Here is a 17911-nt window from a genome sequence, read left to right as displayed (position 1 = left end):
CTCAGGGCGGCTAACAACATTAAAATAGTGCAACATTCTAAAAACATTATAAAAATTAATTAAAATCAACATTGATGGCAACCATATACTAAAGTTCTGTAAAGATTGCCAAAGGAGGGAGTCAGGCTGCGCCCTGATCAAAGGCCTAGTGGAACAGCTCTGTCTTGCAGGCCCTGCAGAAAGATGTCAAGTCCTGCAGGGCCCTTGTCTCTTGTGACAGAGCGTTCCACCAGGTTGGAGCCGCAGCCGAAAAAGCCCTGGCTCTAGTTGAGGCAAGCCTAACCTCTCTGTGGCCTGGGACCTTCAAGATGTTTTTATTTGAAGACCGTAAGTTCCTCTGTCGGACATACCAGGAGAGGCGGTCCCGTAGGTACGAGGGTCCTAGGCCGTATAGGGCTTTGAAGGTTAAAACCAGCACCTTAAACTTGATCCTGTACTCCACCGGGAGCCAGTGCAGCTAGTATAGAACCGGATGAATGTGATCTCACAGCGAAGACCCCGTAAGGAGTCTTGCCGCGGCATTCTGTACCCGCTGGAGTTTCTGGGTCTGTCTCAAGGGCAGCCCCACGTAGAGTGAGTTACAATAATCCAGTCTGGAGGTGACAGTCGCGTGGATCACAGTGGCTAGGTCAGGGCGAGAGAGGTAAGGAGCCAACTGCTTAGGTTGGCGGAGATTAAAAAATGCCGCCTTTGTTATAGCTGCAGTCTGCGCCTCCATGGAGAGGGAGGTATCGAAGATTACACCCAAACTCTTAACGGATGGTGCTGGCACTAATTGCGCCCCCGCAAGAGATGGGAGTTGCCCCCCCAATCCCATATCATCCCGTCCCAGCCAGAGGACCTCTGTCTTCAAAGGATTTAACTTCAACCGGCTCCCACATAACCATCCAGCCACAGCTTCCAAGCATGTGATCAGTGTGTCTGGGGCCGAGTCAGGATGGCCATCCATCAACGGATAGAGTTGGGTGTCATCGGCATACTGATGGCAGCCCAGCCCAAAACTCCGGACAAGCTGGGCGAGGGGGCGCATAAAGATGTTAAAAAGCATTGGGGAGAGTATCGCACCCTGAGGCACTCCACACACCAAGGAGTGGCGCGATGACAATTCCCCCCCAAGTGCCACCCTCTGTCCCTGACCAGAGAGAAACAAGCACAGCCATTGAAGGACTGTGCCCTGGATCCCCACGTTGGCAAGGCGGTGGTCCAGGAGTTCGTGATCGACGTTAATTGTCACGTCCCGCTTGTGGGAGTCCCATAGACATCTGGTTGGTCACTGTGGGAAACAGACTAGGTGAAGCTTTGGTCTGGTTCAGTGGGGCTCTTATTATGCCCAGTAGTGTTTGGTGGAGCAGCGAAGGTGGGGTTGCATTGCATACCTGGTTTCTGTATGGCAAGAATCACTGCTGCTGTCATGGACTGGTTGGACACAGAGGAGTGGTGGGGAGAACCAGCTAGGGAAACGCCGGGGGGAAGACTCAGAGCCCAGGGAGTGGTGGTGGGACAACGATGAGTGGTCAGAGGGAGAAGACTGAGAAGAGGAGGTGTCAGAAGCTGAAGAAGTAACAGGGCTTAGTGAGCTGGGAGAGTCTGTGGCAGAGAGGAGTCCAGAATCAGAGGCTGGAGAGGAGGGAGGCCAAGAGACAGAGATGAGTTAGGCTGGTGAAGAGTCACAGGTGTCTCCTCTTCCTGCTGCGACAAGCTGCCCTCCCCCCATCTCCAGAAGATGGCTGAAATGGGCAGAGCAGTGGCAGGCTTCATGCAGGCGCAGTCTCTGATTGCTTGGGGAAAGCCCTGAAGAGAAGAGGATATAGATGGCTATGGGGAGATGAGGACTTTCAGTCTTGGCAGCTGATCCACACTGGTTGCCTTTGGTATCATTCTGTTCCTGTCCTTTATAACTAAACTCTACGCATCTAATGTTAATGATTGCAGATTTCCTGTTCTCTGACTTCAGCTAAATGTGCCTTTGCTTGAATATACTATGCTAGTCGCTATAGAAACATGCAAAGAAAAGTGGTTCCTGCCTAAAGAATTTTACTACCTAATTTGGAAACAATCAAATCTGTTCAGTCATGCGTTCCATGGCAGGGCATGGTGCGCGCATGTTAAGTTTCTTTGCAAGTGAATGAAATGTTTGCACAGCAGGATTGTGTTTCAAGGTATTGCTCCCCAGCCGTCCGCTTTCATAAACTATGCAGGATTTTATCACATTTGAATTTTTATCCTCAGATACCCGTCAACAATAATTGCATCTGATTTGTATGTTGTGATAGGGAACATCATCCCTGCACAGGCAACTGTGGAGGTGGGTTTTTCAGGGGGCGCACTCAATAGACAGATCAGCAGATCAAGTGGATTAAGGGATTATGGGATGAAGTTTCATATTATTTGTGCACCAGGTTGCAAAGGTGATATCTTTATTGCATGAGAACCAATTGGATCCACTGGCCTGCCTAAGTTCAGTGCAAAGAGGACACAGAGGTATATTTGCACTTCCTGTATCATAATTTAGATTTTGATATATATGTGATAATCATCAGTACATATACAGGTTCACATGCATATGGATTATTCCCCCAAATATACACATGGATACTATGTCATTAAAATAAACATCAGGGCTCTTAGAGATAACTTTTGGATATCATTTGCTTTAACTAAATATAGTCAGAACAAACCGTAGATATCTGGGTTTGAACGTAATATAGCTACTGGTTCTAAGTGCAAGTAGAATCTTTCATTCTCTTCCTATTATACAGTAAGGCAGGGTTTCCCAAGCCTGGGTCTACCATCATCCCTAGCTAGCAGGATCAGTGGTCAGGGATGATGGGAATTGTAGTCCAAAAACAGCTGGAGACCCAAGTTTGGGCAACTCTGACCTAAGGAGTGTATGAGGCCTAGTTTTGCCACAGCTCATACCTGATCACTATAGTAACTTGCCTGTACCAGGACAAAATCATTGTTGTTCTGGAAATGGAAACTGTAGATCAGCTTAGTGCTCTTCTGACATTTTGGCATACAACTCTCTAATCATTGCTGGCCATTGACCATGCTGGCTGGGGCTAAGGGGAACTGTAGAGCAAAACATCTGGAGGACACCAGGTTGGGGTGCATAGAACAGCTGTGGCATGCAAAAATATTTTCTGATATATTTTATCCCTTGGGGAAATTTGACTAAGCAGATTTCATGGTATATAAAAATAAACTTCATTTTATCAGATGGGAAAAAGCCTACCTACTATTATGTATCTTGCAGAAACGGTAAGCAAACACTGAACACTTTAGAAATTCATTCAGCTATCAGGGCAGCTGTACCAAATTTGGGCCAGATATAAAACCGGCAGATTCTGCTTCTTGGGGGATTAAAGCTTTATCAAGTCTGGCATTTTGGGAAATGCTCTTGCTACATGTAGACATTATGAGATGGAAAAGCAACACAACTTCTGTGTTAGAAATTTGGCACAGCGTTTCGTCTGTGACAATAGCCTGAGAATAAACTCCCTGTTCTTTTTCCTGGTTAGATTAACACAAGTTTCTCCAGCTGAAGAAAAGGGTGAAATTCTTCCTCCAACCATACAGAAAATAATGAAAGGATATAACAAGTATCTGCGACCATTTTTTGACAGTAAGTAGAAAAAAAAAGTTTTGATGGGAATAGGTTCTTCTGAGAGTTAGACAACAACTGAAAAATGAGAAATGAAACCACAAATTAAAGCCTTTTCAGTCCTGTATCTTTGGCAGCATTGTGTCATTTTAAAAGGTTGTTCTGTCTCCTGAGCTGCAGGGTTTAGAAGGAACCTGAAGGGTTAGCTCTGTCCCTGTGATACCGAACTATGATCTGCCATATCCAACAGAAGTGACAGTGTATAGTCAAGATTCTTATTTATAATGGCCCAAAAGCAAAGTGCAGAAGGAATTGAGGAGCCTGTGGTGCAAAGAACACATTCGCTAACTAAGAAGATCCAGATATCAGAAGGAATCCAGCCATGTGCTAGAAGGGAAATGTGTTGTCTGCTATCGTCCGTACTATATAGACTGTTTTGGTGTTAACTTATGACCTCTACAGCCCTGTCATAACAGTGACATGTTTCATAATTTAGATCTCTAGGGAACACCACCGGCTCCTTGTGCACTTTCAAGTGGTACCAGAGTGCCTAGTAAAAATAATAGTTGGAAATGCTGAAGAACCAGAGGTTGTTTTTATTCCTGTTTGCTGAAAAAGAACCCACTTCTCTGTGTGTATTTAAACCATAAAAAGACTGAGGAGAAAGTATCCAGTTTGCTTCTTCAGCTGTGCAGCAGCAGCTTCAAACAACAACAAAATCCTTGCTATATGCTCCAAATTATGCATTATGCATAATTATAAATAATGATCAAATTTCATATAGGTATATTAGATGCTGGGGAGTAATACAGTTTTATACCATCTACCCAGTTAATAATTTAGAATGGTATGTTTATTTTAAAGTGGGTTGCTGAACATCATTTACAACTACTGCAGATCTGAGGGATGCACTGGGCTCCACGCTAAACCCCTCCTTTTAAATAATTGTGAAATGAGTTAGACTAAAGTAGAGACAGATGTTTTAGTGCTGATTTTCCTCCCCCCTGTTGCCCTGGGAGACAGATGCTTTGAACACAGAGAATGAAATATGGAACAACAAAACACACCACAGGCTGAACAGGTTGCATCTCAGGGTATGCTGAATTTCAAGATTTGGCTGGCTTTGCTGCCAAAGCAGAATTTACAGCAGAATCCCTGGTTTCGTGGGAATTTTGGATGTGAAACTGTTGGCTCTTCACCTTCAGGTTTTAAAACAAGAAGTTAAAAGTGTGGGTTGCAGAAGCAGATGACTGCATTAGGATGCTCAGTTCTAAACATCCTACCACCATTGCCTAATACAGTATTTTATTGAACTATTTGAAGAAGCTGATGATGTGTAATGGCATAAAACAGAATTCTGGGGCATTTAAACATAATCTTCACTTTGCATTGGAAGTAACCTTAGTGTGGTGTAGTGCCTAGTAAAATATGTTAAATTTCTAGTTGAGCTTCAATGCATTCTATGCATCCTTGTCTCTCATCAAATGATATTTCATTGCAAAACTGTTTTATTCACTAGATTGAATAAAAGTAATAATTTCTACTTTATACATATTAATCCAGTATTCATTACAAAATAAAGCATTCACATCTGTCCTAAGATATTTAACCTTTATTGGTTTAGCCCTCTGGCCTTCCAAAGATGGGAAAAGGGAATAGTTTTCTATTGCCATCTACTGGAGAGAGGCAAGAATAATTTCAAAAACTTCCCTTAATGATGCAGTAGGTAAGCTCAAGGATCTTAGGATCAATCTTTTTTACAATTTGGTCAAATTTTACTAGTTTGCCATTAAAGGAATAAATCATGCATATGTTATCTGGTTATTTCATTACAAAAATTAAATCATTTTATCAATCAGAAACAATAAAGAGTCTTGAAGACTTACAACCGTTATTATGCATTTAAGGTGCCACAAGACTCTCTGGTTGTGGCACTCAGGTTGGTCAAACCATCACACAACAGGCAAAGTGGACCTCTTCAGCAGTAGCTTGCTTTTATTTTCAGAAAGGTTACCAATTTATACCAGCTGCTATTCAAATTTTTCAAGCTGAAGTGTCATCTCAGATACTTTTTGGGATCCCAATATGGATACAAGCATATAATAGTGATTTAGATAAGGTACAGTCAAGTTTCTTGAGACGTATCCTGGGGCTTCCAAGTCCAATCAAGTAAGGGGCAATGTGTGCAGAACTAGGTATACACACAATGGAATATTGGGTGTAGGCTATCACTATAAAATACTGTGGTTGCGTTGCCATTTCCATTGCCAACCTTTGAGTCTGCTCTCTGACTTACTTAAGGATTCTTATAAATCCAGATGGTTTCAGCTCTTACATAGCAAAATCAGATCTATCAGTATTGACTTGGAACTCTTGCATAATTCAAGTGAGCAATCAATTTATTGCAATATTCAAATCCGATTAAGGGACACTGAAAAACAAAACATCAAGCCAGCTGTAAATAAAATTTGCTTCCCCAAGTTCTATGGTTATACATCAGATAACAGGATCACTTATATTTCAAAATTAATAATTGCAGTCCAATGCAGGGCCTTTATGTTAGCCCAACTGAACGTTTCCCCCTCAGCTTCTGTCAAGGGGAGATATTTAAGCATCCCCAGAAACAATAGACATTGCGCATCTACTTTGAATGTGCCAGGCACAGTAGAATGTATTCTTTTCTACTGTCCATTGTACAACCAGCTACGCAAATGCAAGCTATCTTCTTTTTTGGGTAGTCTAACATCACAGCACAATGAAAATATCAGATTCTATCTGTATGACATTAACCCGGAAGTAACTGCAAGGGTGGCTGAGTTTTTATCAATAGTATCTCATAGAGTGGTGAATGGCACTATTTAGCAGGAAGAAATTCAAATGAAAATCCTCGTTGTTACATATTTTTACATGGCTGTTTATTTGTATATATTTCAAATTTTTATATATGGATGTTTTATGATAGCCTTTATTTGTAATGCCTAATAAAGGTTTGGTGAAGAAGATGATTATGTATTTAAGGTGCAACAAGACTCTCTGGTTACGACTGGACATAATGCTAAATGTGGTTTCTTGTTATGGGAATGAGCCCAGGTAAGTCTCTGCCATGCATGCCTCCCCCTTCCTTCTCTCCAAGAAAGAGATTGGAACTTTTCACCCTAAACTGTGGTTGATCTTAGTCAGTGGTGTGAGATCAGTGGATTAGTGGGACTAGGCTAGTCCCCCTGGTGCTTCCTTCCCAAAGCCCAGGAAACTTCTGCCCAGCTTAGAGAAGGAGGTACAATGTTCACACACCCTTGCAAGCTGGCACCTCTGGCCCTAATTTTTCCCCTATGAAAAAATTCACCACATGCCACTGATCTTAGCTATGGTTTACTGGAATAAACCAGCTTCATAAACCAAGGTTTGAAGTTGGATTGTTTCATTAAAACAACTTAAAACTAACCAAATTTTGTCCATATCTGGACAAAAGGGCAAATTGTTATTTGTAAAAAAGAAAGGAAGCTTTCAGTTTCCTCCTAGTGGCCATGCTGAAGGAAGAAGGAAGGGGAACCCAAAGTTTGCCTGAGCTCATTGCCATAGTGATAAACTGCAGTTTATCATTACATTCAAATGTAATTCAAATGTTTTTGCTGCAACTGACTTGCATGACTACTTACCGTACCTGGAAATCTTATCTATTGAGATGCAAAGTGCATTTAGCTTCACTAAATGCGGCAACTGTTTTCTTTTCCTTTAAATATTGGAAATTTTCAAACAGTATCCACTCCTCCTGTCTTAAGGTGAATTGCTGGGACTAAATTTGAAAAGACCTCTTCTGTAAATAAGACTAAACTCTGAAGAATAACTCCTCAGACACATTTGCAAGTTGTTCACATGCCAAACCCAGAAGCAATTGCACCATCAATGGACATCTGGATGAAGCAGGAGGATGCAAGTCACTGAACGAAGGGAACCTTCATTGCAGTTTCATCAATTTTATATCATTTCCAAAACTGCAGAAAAGTGGGCAGCATTTCTTTGAACTACTTAAATAACAGCAGGGTTGCTGAAGATTTCACAAACATGGAAGGATGCATATACCGAGTGTTTTACACAGAGTAGACCCACACTGAAATTAATGAACAGGATTAAATTAATTCTTTCTGGATTGAATCAAACAGACCTCATCCCCCCAAGTCATTATATGATTTTAGTATTAAACATCTTTGCTAAATTAACATCAGTATTTTTTTTTTAAAAAAAATACATTTGGCCGTAATGTCCAATTTTTGATGTGCATTCTATTTCCAAATGGATACATTGCACTGTATTTCTGTGATACAGGGATTTCTGCACTGTTTCCTATCCAGGAAGCCCTACCCAGTGAAACTGCTAAAGCTGGCTAAACAACTCCAAAATGTGCTCAATTGTCTTCACATGTTTGCTCCGAGACACCTCTGGTCCGCAGAAACTCCTGTGAGACTAATCTTTCTCCCTCAGGAAAACTGACCTTGGAAGTGCTGCTTTGAGCTCCAGTCTCATGTAATCTGCCACTGCATAATGATGAACTCTCAGTACCGAAACAAAGACCACAACCCCTTACTATAGACTGAATATTAATTTTATTGTGTGTTATGTTTGTGCATCTATTTCAGATGGTCCTGTCTCCGTAGGAATGAGTATGGATATAGCAAGCATTGACACAATATCGGAAATAAACATGGTATAGTAGTATTTTCTTTTCTTTTCTTACTTCATATTGTATTAAGTATAACAGAAAACTCTTTCGTTCTCCTTTTGCTTCCAGCATCTCTGCTGGACTTTCAGAATAAGGAACCAATATCATTTAAAAAAACAAAACGAAACACCTCACTAAAACACTTTGGGGCAACATGGCCATTTTAATTCATACTGCTAAGCTTGTATCCAGTGCTGTGCGAGAACAGCATTTAACTCACAAAAGGCATGTAGCGGGTTGCCTTTGAGAACATATCCCTTTTGAAACTGCTATGAGTTAATAATAGTTGTTGTTTCCATACATATAGCAAGTCAAACAAAAGGGGTATGTGTGCTATAATGTATTTAGTTAGCTGTCTGTTTTAAACTGTGCTCTCTTCCCAGGATTACACAGCTACCATATTCCTAAGACAACGATGGACTGATGAACGCCTTTGTTTTGAGGGTAACAAGAGCTTAAGCTTAGATGGCCGCCTTGTGGAGATGCTTTGGGTACCAGACACCTTTATAGTGGACTCAAAAAAGTCTTTTCTTCATGATATCACAGTTGAAAACCGTCTAATAAGAATATATCCCAATGGAACAGTCCTTTATGCCATAAGGTATGCTCATTGCCCAAAGAGTGCTTTTTCAAAGAGCCCTTCTGAGATTGATTAGAATGAATTGTGACTGTTTGAAGTGGATCCTCTTTCACCAGCTACGTTGCTGATAATCATTATACTAGACCAGATAGATTCCTGATCCAACTATTTGTTCCATACTTTCAGAGCTGCTCTCCCCTCCATCACAGTTAACGGGAAAGCTTGCTTGTGGGAGAGCTGTATGTGTATCAGTTCTGTGCCAAATGTTCACCTAGAAGCTTTCACCATTCCCTTTCTCACCTCTTTTCAAGTTCAGATGTTCACTGTCTCATCAGTAAATCCTCTGGCACCATCTTTTTAAAAGGAAGAAAACAGGGATTGCTTCATGCTGCATGTGTGAAGCCAACAATATGGGATTACATAGCCAGTGTGATGATGATTGACAATGTCACATGGCCAGTAAGATCTGACTAGCTGATAATGTCATGAAGGCAGTTCATAGCGAGGACTGTGTTGCCTTGCCATCCTTCTCACTTAGATGGCCAGAGCAGATGAATTGAAATATTATAAACTATTTTCAAAATTTGTTTCTGTACAATTGGGGTAACCTTTTTCAGGCTCTAAAAAGGGAAGAGAAGCAATTCCAACTGAAGCGCTTAATCTATATCTATCTATCTAGTAAATCCCAATTCAACTAATTAAAAAATACATTTACTATAGACAAAAAGCAAAGCAACATAGAAAGGGAAATGAAGACAGGGATAAACAGGAAAATATGCTGTTGTTTCAATTGCGCAAACACAAGCAGTTACAGTATATCAGCCTTTCCCAACCTGGTGCCCTCCTGATGTTTTAAACTACAGTTCTCATCATTCCCGGGCATTCTCCACACTTGCTGGGTCTCCTGAGGCTCTAATCCAAAACTTTTGGTGAGCACCAAGTTGGGAGAAGCTGCAGTAGGGTGCTGAGACAAAGGGAGATGATGGTGACTGTACTGTAATTTTGCATGGTTTCTATTTTATTTATTCCATTTATATACCACCTTTCACTTCCAAGGAGCTCAAGGTGGTGGACATGGTTCTCCCCCTCCCCATTCAATCCCCACAGCAACCCTGTGAGGCAGGTTAGACTGAGAAGGAGTGACGGGCCCAAGGTCACCTAATGATTTGAAACCTGGTCTCCCAGGCCAGAGTTCAGCACTCAAACCATTGTGAGACATTGTGCCTAAGAGACAGGGTCTTCAGCAGTAGTGCCAACATTATGAAATGCCCTCCCAGTGAAGATCTATCAGGCTTCCTCCAGATGTGAGTTGAATACATTTTTATTCTGGGTGAAGACTCCCAGAGTCCGTGGGGTAACCCAGGCAGCATGCATTATTTATTATTATTATTACTATTATTATTACTACAAACCTTTGATGTTAAATAATTCTTCCATTTTTTGGCTGCTGCTTACGCCTTTTAACTTACAATACTGCCATTTTCTTACCTTCATGCACTGCCTTTGTTTTTAACCATTTTTGTTTTCCACCGTCTCATTTTTGCTAAGATTCAGAATGAAGTGGGGTGTAAAGGAGTTAATAATTTCGCATCTTTATTCCCTAGCTGTCTTTTGACAAAAAACATCAGCCGATCTTTCCCCCCTAGCCATATGTTTTGCCTTTTTAAAAAAAGCTCAAATAAGTAGGATAATTTGTTTCTATTTTCAGTGCTCAGTATGATGCATGGATGGTAACCATCTGTACTTTGCTTTTAAAGGATAACTACAACAGTTGCCTGTAGTATGGATTTGACTAAATACCCTATGGACAAACAGACGTGCACCTTGCAACTGGAAAGCTGTAAGTGATTTTATTACCTCTAACAAAGAGAGGGGAAGAGGGCAGGGAAGGGAGCCCATTTGCAGGGACACTGGAGAGAGGGTGCTACAAAAGAAGCTCCCAGGTAGTGCTAGGCTGCAATCCTAAACCCACTTACCTGAGAGAAAGCACCACTGAATTCAATAGGACGGTGTCGTGGGCTAGCTGGATGCAGAGGCGTGGTGGAAAGCAGCAGATGGGGAACCCCTAGGGGAAAGATGTCTCAGAGCCAGGGGATTAGTGGTGGAACGACACAGAGGGAGAAGAGGGAGCAGACTGGGAGGAGGTGATGTCCGAAGCGGAAGAGGGTTTAGTGGGGCAGAGTGGTTTAAAATCAGTGGAGGCTGCAGAGGAGTGGGGGCAAGCTGCTGAAGAAGCCATAGAGTCCCTCCGCTCCTGCTGTGACCAGCTCCCTTGGTCTCCAAGGCCATGGAGAGGATTGAAGAGGGTGGAGGAAAGCGAGACAAGATGAAGGAGCCTCAGGTGGATGGGGGAAGGAGTCTTGGAGAGTGGTGGGAAGGTGGGCCTTTCAGTCCTCAGAAATGCCTTATTGGGGCAAGATCCACAGGGAAGAGTTGCTGCGATCATTAGACCTGCACAGTTTGGGTTTCTGGGGTTAACTTCGCTGATGCTGGGTGTTTAATTGCTGACCTGCTCCTTGACAGCAGGATATCAGCCTGCTCTAAAATTAGTTGAGGCAGGATTTAGGAGTGATATAGTTGCTGCTAAAAACCTCTGCAGCTGAGGCTCAGCATTCAGAAATATGCCTCTGAGTATCAGTTGCCAGAGAAAAACAGTGGGAAAGAACTCCTGTGCTCAGGTCCTGCTGGTGGGCTTTCATTGGCCAATGTGAGAGCAGAATGCTGGACTAGACAGGCCTTTGGTCTGCTCCAGCAGGGCTCTTCTCTTCTCTTAATGAGTGGCAGCCATGTAGGGCTCCCACCCACTGAAATATTTCCATGTCAGTGCAAAGCCTCCACAGGAGCAGATGTGGAAAGTATCCAGTGAGATCTAAGCAACCGGCATGATTGCCTCTAGCATACAGAAGTACTTCAGCTGGACCTCTGACCACACAGAAGAGGTTGCTCAGCTGCACAGTAATAAAACATGCATTGGGCCTGAGAATCTGTGCGTATATAGAAAATGTACTTGTTTCTTTCCTGTTGCTGGGTGCCTTGATAATTCCAACATTTCAAATGAAAACTACTGTATCTCACTAGCCTGATGTTTTATGGTTTCTAACCCATGTAGGTTCTGAAGAGGCTGAGATAGGGTTGGATAGACTCATCAGTATCTGGTTCATACCAGTTTTGCATGGGGACAGGACTAACTATAATCTAATGTACTGATGCACGGTGGCAAAAATTTCTGATGCTACCATCCTGCAGCCAAAACAAGCCAGAGTTTGGCTTCTTGTGATTTCTGAATCCGGGCTCATGCTTTGCTTCCTCCCCCCCAAAAAAAAACATGAGCAGCAAGGTAAGGACAAATATTAGCTACCACTTGTGGGTTTGTATGAAGCAAAGCAAAGCAAAAGCAAAGCAAAGCAAAGCAAAGCAAACTATAAGCTCAGGTTTGGAGCACATGACAAGCCAGACCCTGGCTTGCTTTGTCTGCAGCAACACCCAGAAGCGACACCATGGGAGCTTTGGGGCAGTATGCAGAAACACGCTGCTCAGTCACCTTAAACGTGAGTTTGTTACAAACTAGGGTTTCGTATGGCATGCAAGCAAAGCCACGGAAGTGCTCTTCAGCCCTCCTGTTCTGTCATCTGGCCAGCTTGAGAAGAGGCTTCCCGGTTTGTTAGATCAGTTTTCTATGATACCAAAACAGGGACACTATGGTTTAAGCATTGCCTACCGTCCTGGTTTCCAAACAATACATTAAAACCATAGTTTCGCTTCTAGGCACACTTAAACCACAAGTTTCTGGTTTAGATTCTATGGGAAACTTTAAGTCATTGCATAAGAGAGGAGGAGGGAGTGTTTGAGCTCATTGCTTGTAGTGGTTAAGAGCGGTAGATTCGTAATCTGGTGAACTGGGTTCGTGTCTCCGCTCCTCCACATGCAGTTGCTGGGTGACCTTGGGCTAGTCACACTTCTCTGAAGTCTCTCAGCCCCACTCACCTCACAGAGTGTTTGTTGTGGGGGAGGAAGGGAAAGGAGATTGTTGGCCGCTTTGAGACTCCTTCAGGTAGTGATAAAGCAGGATATCAAATCCAAACTCCTCCTCCTCTTCTTTCTGTTCTCACAAAGCACAGACAGTTGGAAGCCCTGGTATAACGCCTCAACCAGGCCTTAGAATGTCTCAAGAAATGTTGTAGACAAATAAGACTGAATAAATATTTAAATCAGAAGAGCAATTCCTTGCTCGGTTTCATACAGAATTCTTTGGCATATTTTCATATACATAAGGTAGATTTGTGTATCTGACTGCATACCCTCCAACACTTCTCCTATTCCATAACAACAAACAAACAACATTTATACCTCACCCATCTGACTGGGTTGCCCCAGCCACTCGGGTGGTTCAGGGAGGTCAGACAACTATATCCTCCAACATTTCTTAATTGAAAATAGGGATGTTCTAAGGAAAAGCAACACATCCTGGGATGAAATCAGGAACTGGGCCAGCTTCTGTAAATCTAGGACTGTCCCTGGAAAACAGACGCTTGGAGGGTCTATGATTGGCAAGGCCAGTGCTCACATTTCAGCCTTTACATTCAGGCAAAGTTATTACAAATGCAGTTCTTGACTGCCACTCTCTGCACAGCCAGGCTGCCTAAATCCCATTAATAAATCTGTGCAGGATTATAGCCACAAAGGCAAATTCTCTCCACCTCTCCAAATAGTCTCAGTTCAAGACTTCTGACCATTTAAAATATCTGTGCTTCAAGCTACATTTCTCTTCTATAAAGCTGTGCCCTAGTCTTGTACAACAATCTATGTTTTCCATGTCTTCTGTCTGAAAGCATCTGACTGTGCCGGCTTAGTCTTAACTTCTGACACCATTCATGCAAGCAAAACTCAATTGCACAATTATTCACAAAGTGGGCCACACATTCATTTTCTAAAACTGAGCAAATATTTGTTGACTTTATTCTAACAGAATTGGCCCTATTATAGCTGTTAGAACCTCCAAACCAACATTAGATGCCTCCAGGGAACATGAAGTTTATAGGGGAAATAAAATGATCCTGATGTTCCCCCTTAAAATAAAAAGCTGTGGTATTGCCTAGTTTGATAAACATAGCCTAGTGGGGGATAAAATAAATGTCCAGAATAAAAAATGCTTCCAGTGTTAGAGAGGTGGATAAAATACAGTTTCTGTTGTGTAGGTTACATGCTCAGTTATGACTAGACTACATCATCGCAAGCTACTTCTCACAGATGACCCAGCCAAATATTCACTCTGAATCAGGATCCCATATATTCTAAATTTCTCTTAACTTACTGTATTTTGTGATGAATTGGAATCTTTGGTCACAATATTGAAAGAGAAAAACATTTTTAAAGGCTTTTTTTTTTTAATTCTAAGTTGAGTCATGGTGGAAGCAAGTCTCAAAAAAAGTGTGTGCCAGGGAAGTGGCAAGGGCATTGCAAGGGTGGGTCAGAGGGAAACTTATTCCAAACTTTGTTTAGCTTGGTCATGTGACCTAGTAACTCAGCAGAATTTATAATAGTCAAAAGAGTGCTGCAAGCCAAACACTATTTATTTGCTGCCCCTCATCCTAAGGTCCTAGGACAGGTTACAGCATTAAAACGCAGTATTAAAAACAAGTCAAAACAAATGTTTTGTCCCCCCCCCCGCACTCGGGCTGGCTCAACCAGCATTAACCCTGCTCCTGAGCGGAGTTTGGAACAGGGGTAAATTACACTAGCATAATTTATCCCAATGTAAATTATGCTGGCTTCCTAAAATTTGGATTGATTTTGTTATTCAGTGAGGCTTGCATAGAAACAGTGTTTGATGGATTGCACCATATTCAGTTTGCAATGTTTGCTATTTTTTTTTATACTATTAAGTGATGTACTGTGTATTTACATACACCATTCGCCCCCCCCCCATTTAAAAAGTATTTTTATACAGCTTTACAAGGCAAAATGACAACCTCCCTCAAGGTGGTTTACAGGGAGGTGATGGAGAACTCCATAATAGAATTTAAAATATAGAGAACAATGAACTGAAATTAGTAGCATAAATAAAAATCCCTCCCCAGGTGAGAACTGTAGTAATAAACAGTAAAAAAGAAAAAGAAATTGTGGAAAGAGTTACAATTATGACTTTAAAGAGATACAAATCAACAAAGCCCTGTATTTATGCATTTCCCCCAGGAAGCAAAATAGATAAATAAATCCTTATGCACCTGAAAACAAAGGGTTTCTGAATGATACCATCTGCCATTCAACAAGCACACAAGTGTCTCTGGAATGAATGAAGGAAAAACATAGCAATGCAATAAAAATGGATCACATGACATTTGTTGCTCACTTTCTAGGGTAGGAGAATCAAGATCAGAAATGACTGAGCGATCTATAATGATCCAGTCCATATCTGTGTGGCACTTCCACCCTTCTTGGTTCAGTTTGAACAGTTGTTGGATAAATAGTGCTGTCTTCTCAAAATAGGCTGCAAATATCAGTGTGCCCTTGTCAAAACAGTCAATATGAATACGCAAAGGTTTCTAGCACCAAAAAATAAAAAGCAAACAAACCCTTGTTAACTGGAAATAATGTGTACATCTGGAGGAAAACAAGTAATATTGCCAAAGGACTCTCAATTAGAAGCAGATTATAACAGGCTTTTGGAAAAGAGTAATGGCAACATTTGTAGCCGCTGAGTGCAGGATTTAGCAAACAGCCTCAGGATTGCAGACTTGATTGCAGTAATGGCCATTATGACAGCCGGTTCCTAGAATGGCAGCAATAAACTAGAATAACCTCTACGGAAATTTCACACAATTTCATATTGCCTTAATATGCGCATAAGGACTGAACCTAGTTGAAAGGAACAGTTGTGTGGGCTGTTTTGGGAAGGATTAAATGCACCCTCTTAATTCTTCCCTTGCCATGTTGATCACACCTGTATTGCAGGTGTGACCTTCTCTTCCTTCCTTTCAGGATCTAAGCTATAGAGACAATTACTGAGGCATCCTCAGGGACAATTTTTTTAAAAATATGCACATTTATACTATCAATAACTATAACACTCTTCATTACAAGATCTGTTGCAGGTGTAACAGATTTGTACCAAACACAAATTATAATTATCCCTGCAAAAGCCTCAATAGTATACCATTCATCTTCTTTAGATACTAGAAGCAATGGAATAGGTATCATTGCAATCAGTGTCCAGATGGCATCATTCTCTCCATTCCTTTCACACTGGATTTGTAGAGAGTTCTCTTTCTTCCTTAAGCAGCAGGTAAGGCGGTGATGATAGAATAGAACATGGAAGGGAAAGCCACCAGTGTGTGTGTGCATAAATAAAATACACACTTGACAGTGTGCCCACACAAACAGGTGCAGAAAAATATTCTCATGCCCCTTTTCATTTCTAAATATTTAGTTAACCTGAAACAGGCTTTTAAGGTATAAAAATAAGATGGGTCTGAAATTCCACCAGTGTGAAGAGAAAGAAACTAGGAAGCCCTTCTAACAGCAGCAACAAAAATCACTGAGTATGTTGGATAGTGTTCTCGAAGCCACAAACATGAGTCTGACCAAACTGCGGGAGGTAGTGGAGGACAGAGGTGCCTGGCGTGCTCTGGTCCATGGGGTCACGAAGAGTCGGACACGACTAAACGACTAAACAACAACAACATGTTCTGCTCCAAAATACTCCTTCCTTCTATGTCCTGAACCCCTGGGCCTACCTGTCCACAAGTCAGTATGTCCAGTCCAAAGTCCAAAGCCCGGGGGTCAACCATACAAGCAAAGCCCAAAGTCCAGGAAATGCAGTCCAGGGTCAATCCAAGTAGGGAAGTCTGAGGTCCCCCACTCAGGAGACCTCCCAAATTCAAAGCATAGTCCTGCAGAGGCCCAGGAGCATCCAGGCCAAAGTCCATCAACAAGGGCAGTTGAGCAGACACAGCACCTCAGCTTTGCTTCCTTTTCATACTTTGCAGGCTGATTGAAGCATCTGGGGTTGATGAGGCATGTGACCCTCACCTGCTCAGAGTCTACTCCAGCTGAGAAATCACATCCCTCCTTCCAGAGCCAACGAGCTCCACCTGGCCAGCTAGGGAGCTGGGCTATGGGCCCTTGCCTGCCTCAGCCTCCTAGAGCACCACTCCTGCTGTTCACTATGCCTCAGAGGCCACCATGTTCATGGGGACAGGGGGCCCTCTGGCTCTGAGGATGGGTCCTGCCGCTCTGGTTACTGTATACTGTCCTACATGCCCTCACCATCTGTCACCCTGTGAGTACTGCCTTCTCCATTCCCAGCTTGCCCTGGTGTGTCCTAGTCCCGGCTACCCCCCTCGCCAGGATCCTCTTCCTCCTCACTGCCATCCTGCCAGTTCATGACATTCTAGAACTTAAAGGCCATACACATTAAACAGCGGGAGATTCCCATGCAGACACAACCTTAGCTGGAAGGAAAGCTTCTGACACCAATTATCTGAACTGGGTTTATGGCACAGAATGTGCATGGACGTGGAAAAATCAAAATTGGAGACTGAATTGTTAGAATCCAGTACTAAGAATTTGTCTAAAATGTACAATTTACTGCTGAAATGGAATACACAAGATGAAACGGTTAAATCAACTATGATTGAATGGGCTCAGGACATTGGTCATAATATTTTGTTTGCTGATTGGGAAAAGTTGTGGACCACCGGGATGAAATTTACGGCATGTAATGCCTTAAGAGAAAATATTATGAAAATGATCTATAGGTGGTACATAACCCCAGTCAAGCTTGCAAAGATTTACCATTTGCCTGATAATAAATGTTGGAAATGTAAAGAAAAGGAAGGTACATTTTTTCACCTTTGGTGGACGTGCCCGAAGATTAAGGCATTCTGGGAAATGATTTATAATGAACTTAAAAAGGTATTTAAATATACCTTCCCTAAGAAACCAGAGGCCTTTCTCTTGGGTATTGTCGGCCAAGGGGTGTTAAAGACGGATATAACTTTCTTTATGTATG

The 17911-nt window shown here is 42.2% G+C and overlaps 1 protein-coding gene across 1 annotated transcript in view; it reads left to right on the top strand.

Annotated features, from left to right (window-relative positions):
- LOC128414087 (gamma-aminobutyric acid receptor subunit pi-like) overlaps positions 1-17911 on the top strand; it is a 44412-nt gene that overhangs the window by 13838 nt on the left and 12663 nt on the right. Inside the window, exons 3-6 of the mRNA XM_053388800.1 lie at positions 3522-3625; positions 8239-8306; positions 8705-8922; positions 10659-10741. Coding sequence (XP_053244775.1) covers positions 3522-3625; positions 8239-8306; positions 8705-8922; positions 10659-10741 — 473 coding nt within the window. The remainder of the gene's footprint in view (positions 1-3521; positions 3626-8238; positions 8307-8704; positions 8923-10658; positions 10742-17911) is intronic.

This window comes from Podarcis raffonei, chromosome 5, assembly GCF_027172205.1.
Source record: "Podarcis raffonei isolate rPodRaf1 chromosome 5, rPodRaf1.pri, whole genome shotgun sequence".
NCBI classification, from domain to species: Eukaryota; Metazoa; Chordata; class Lepidosauria; order Squamata; family Lacertidae; genus Podarcis; species Podarcis raffonei.
This window is presented reverse-complemented; position numbering and strand designations above follow the sequence as displayed.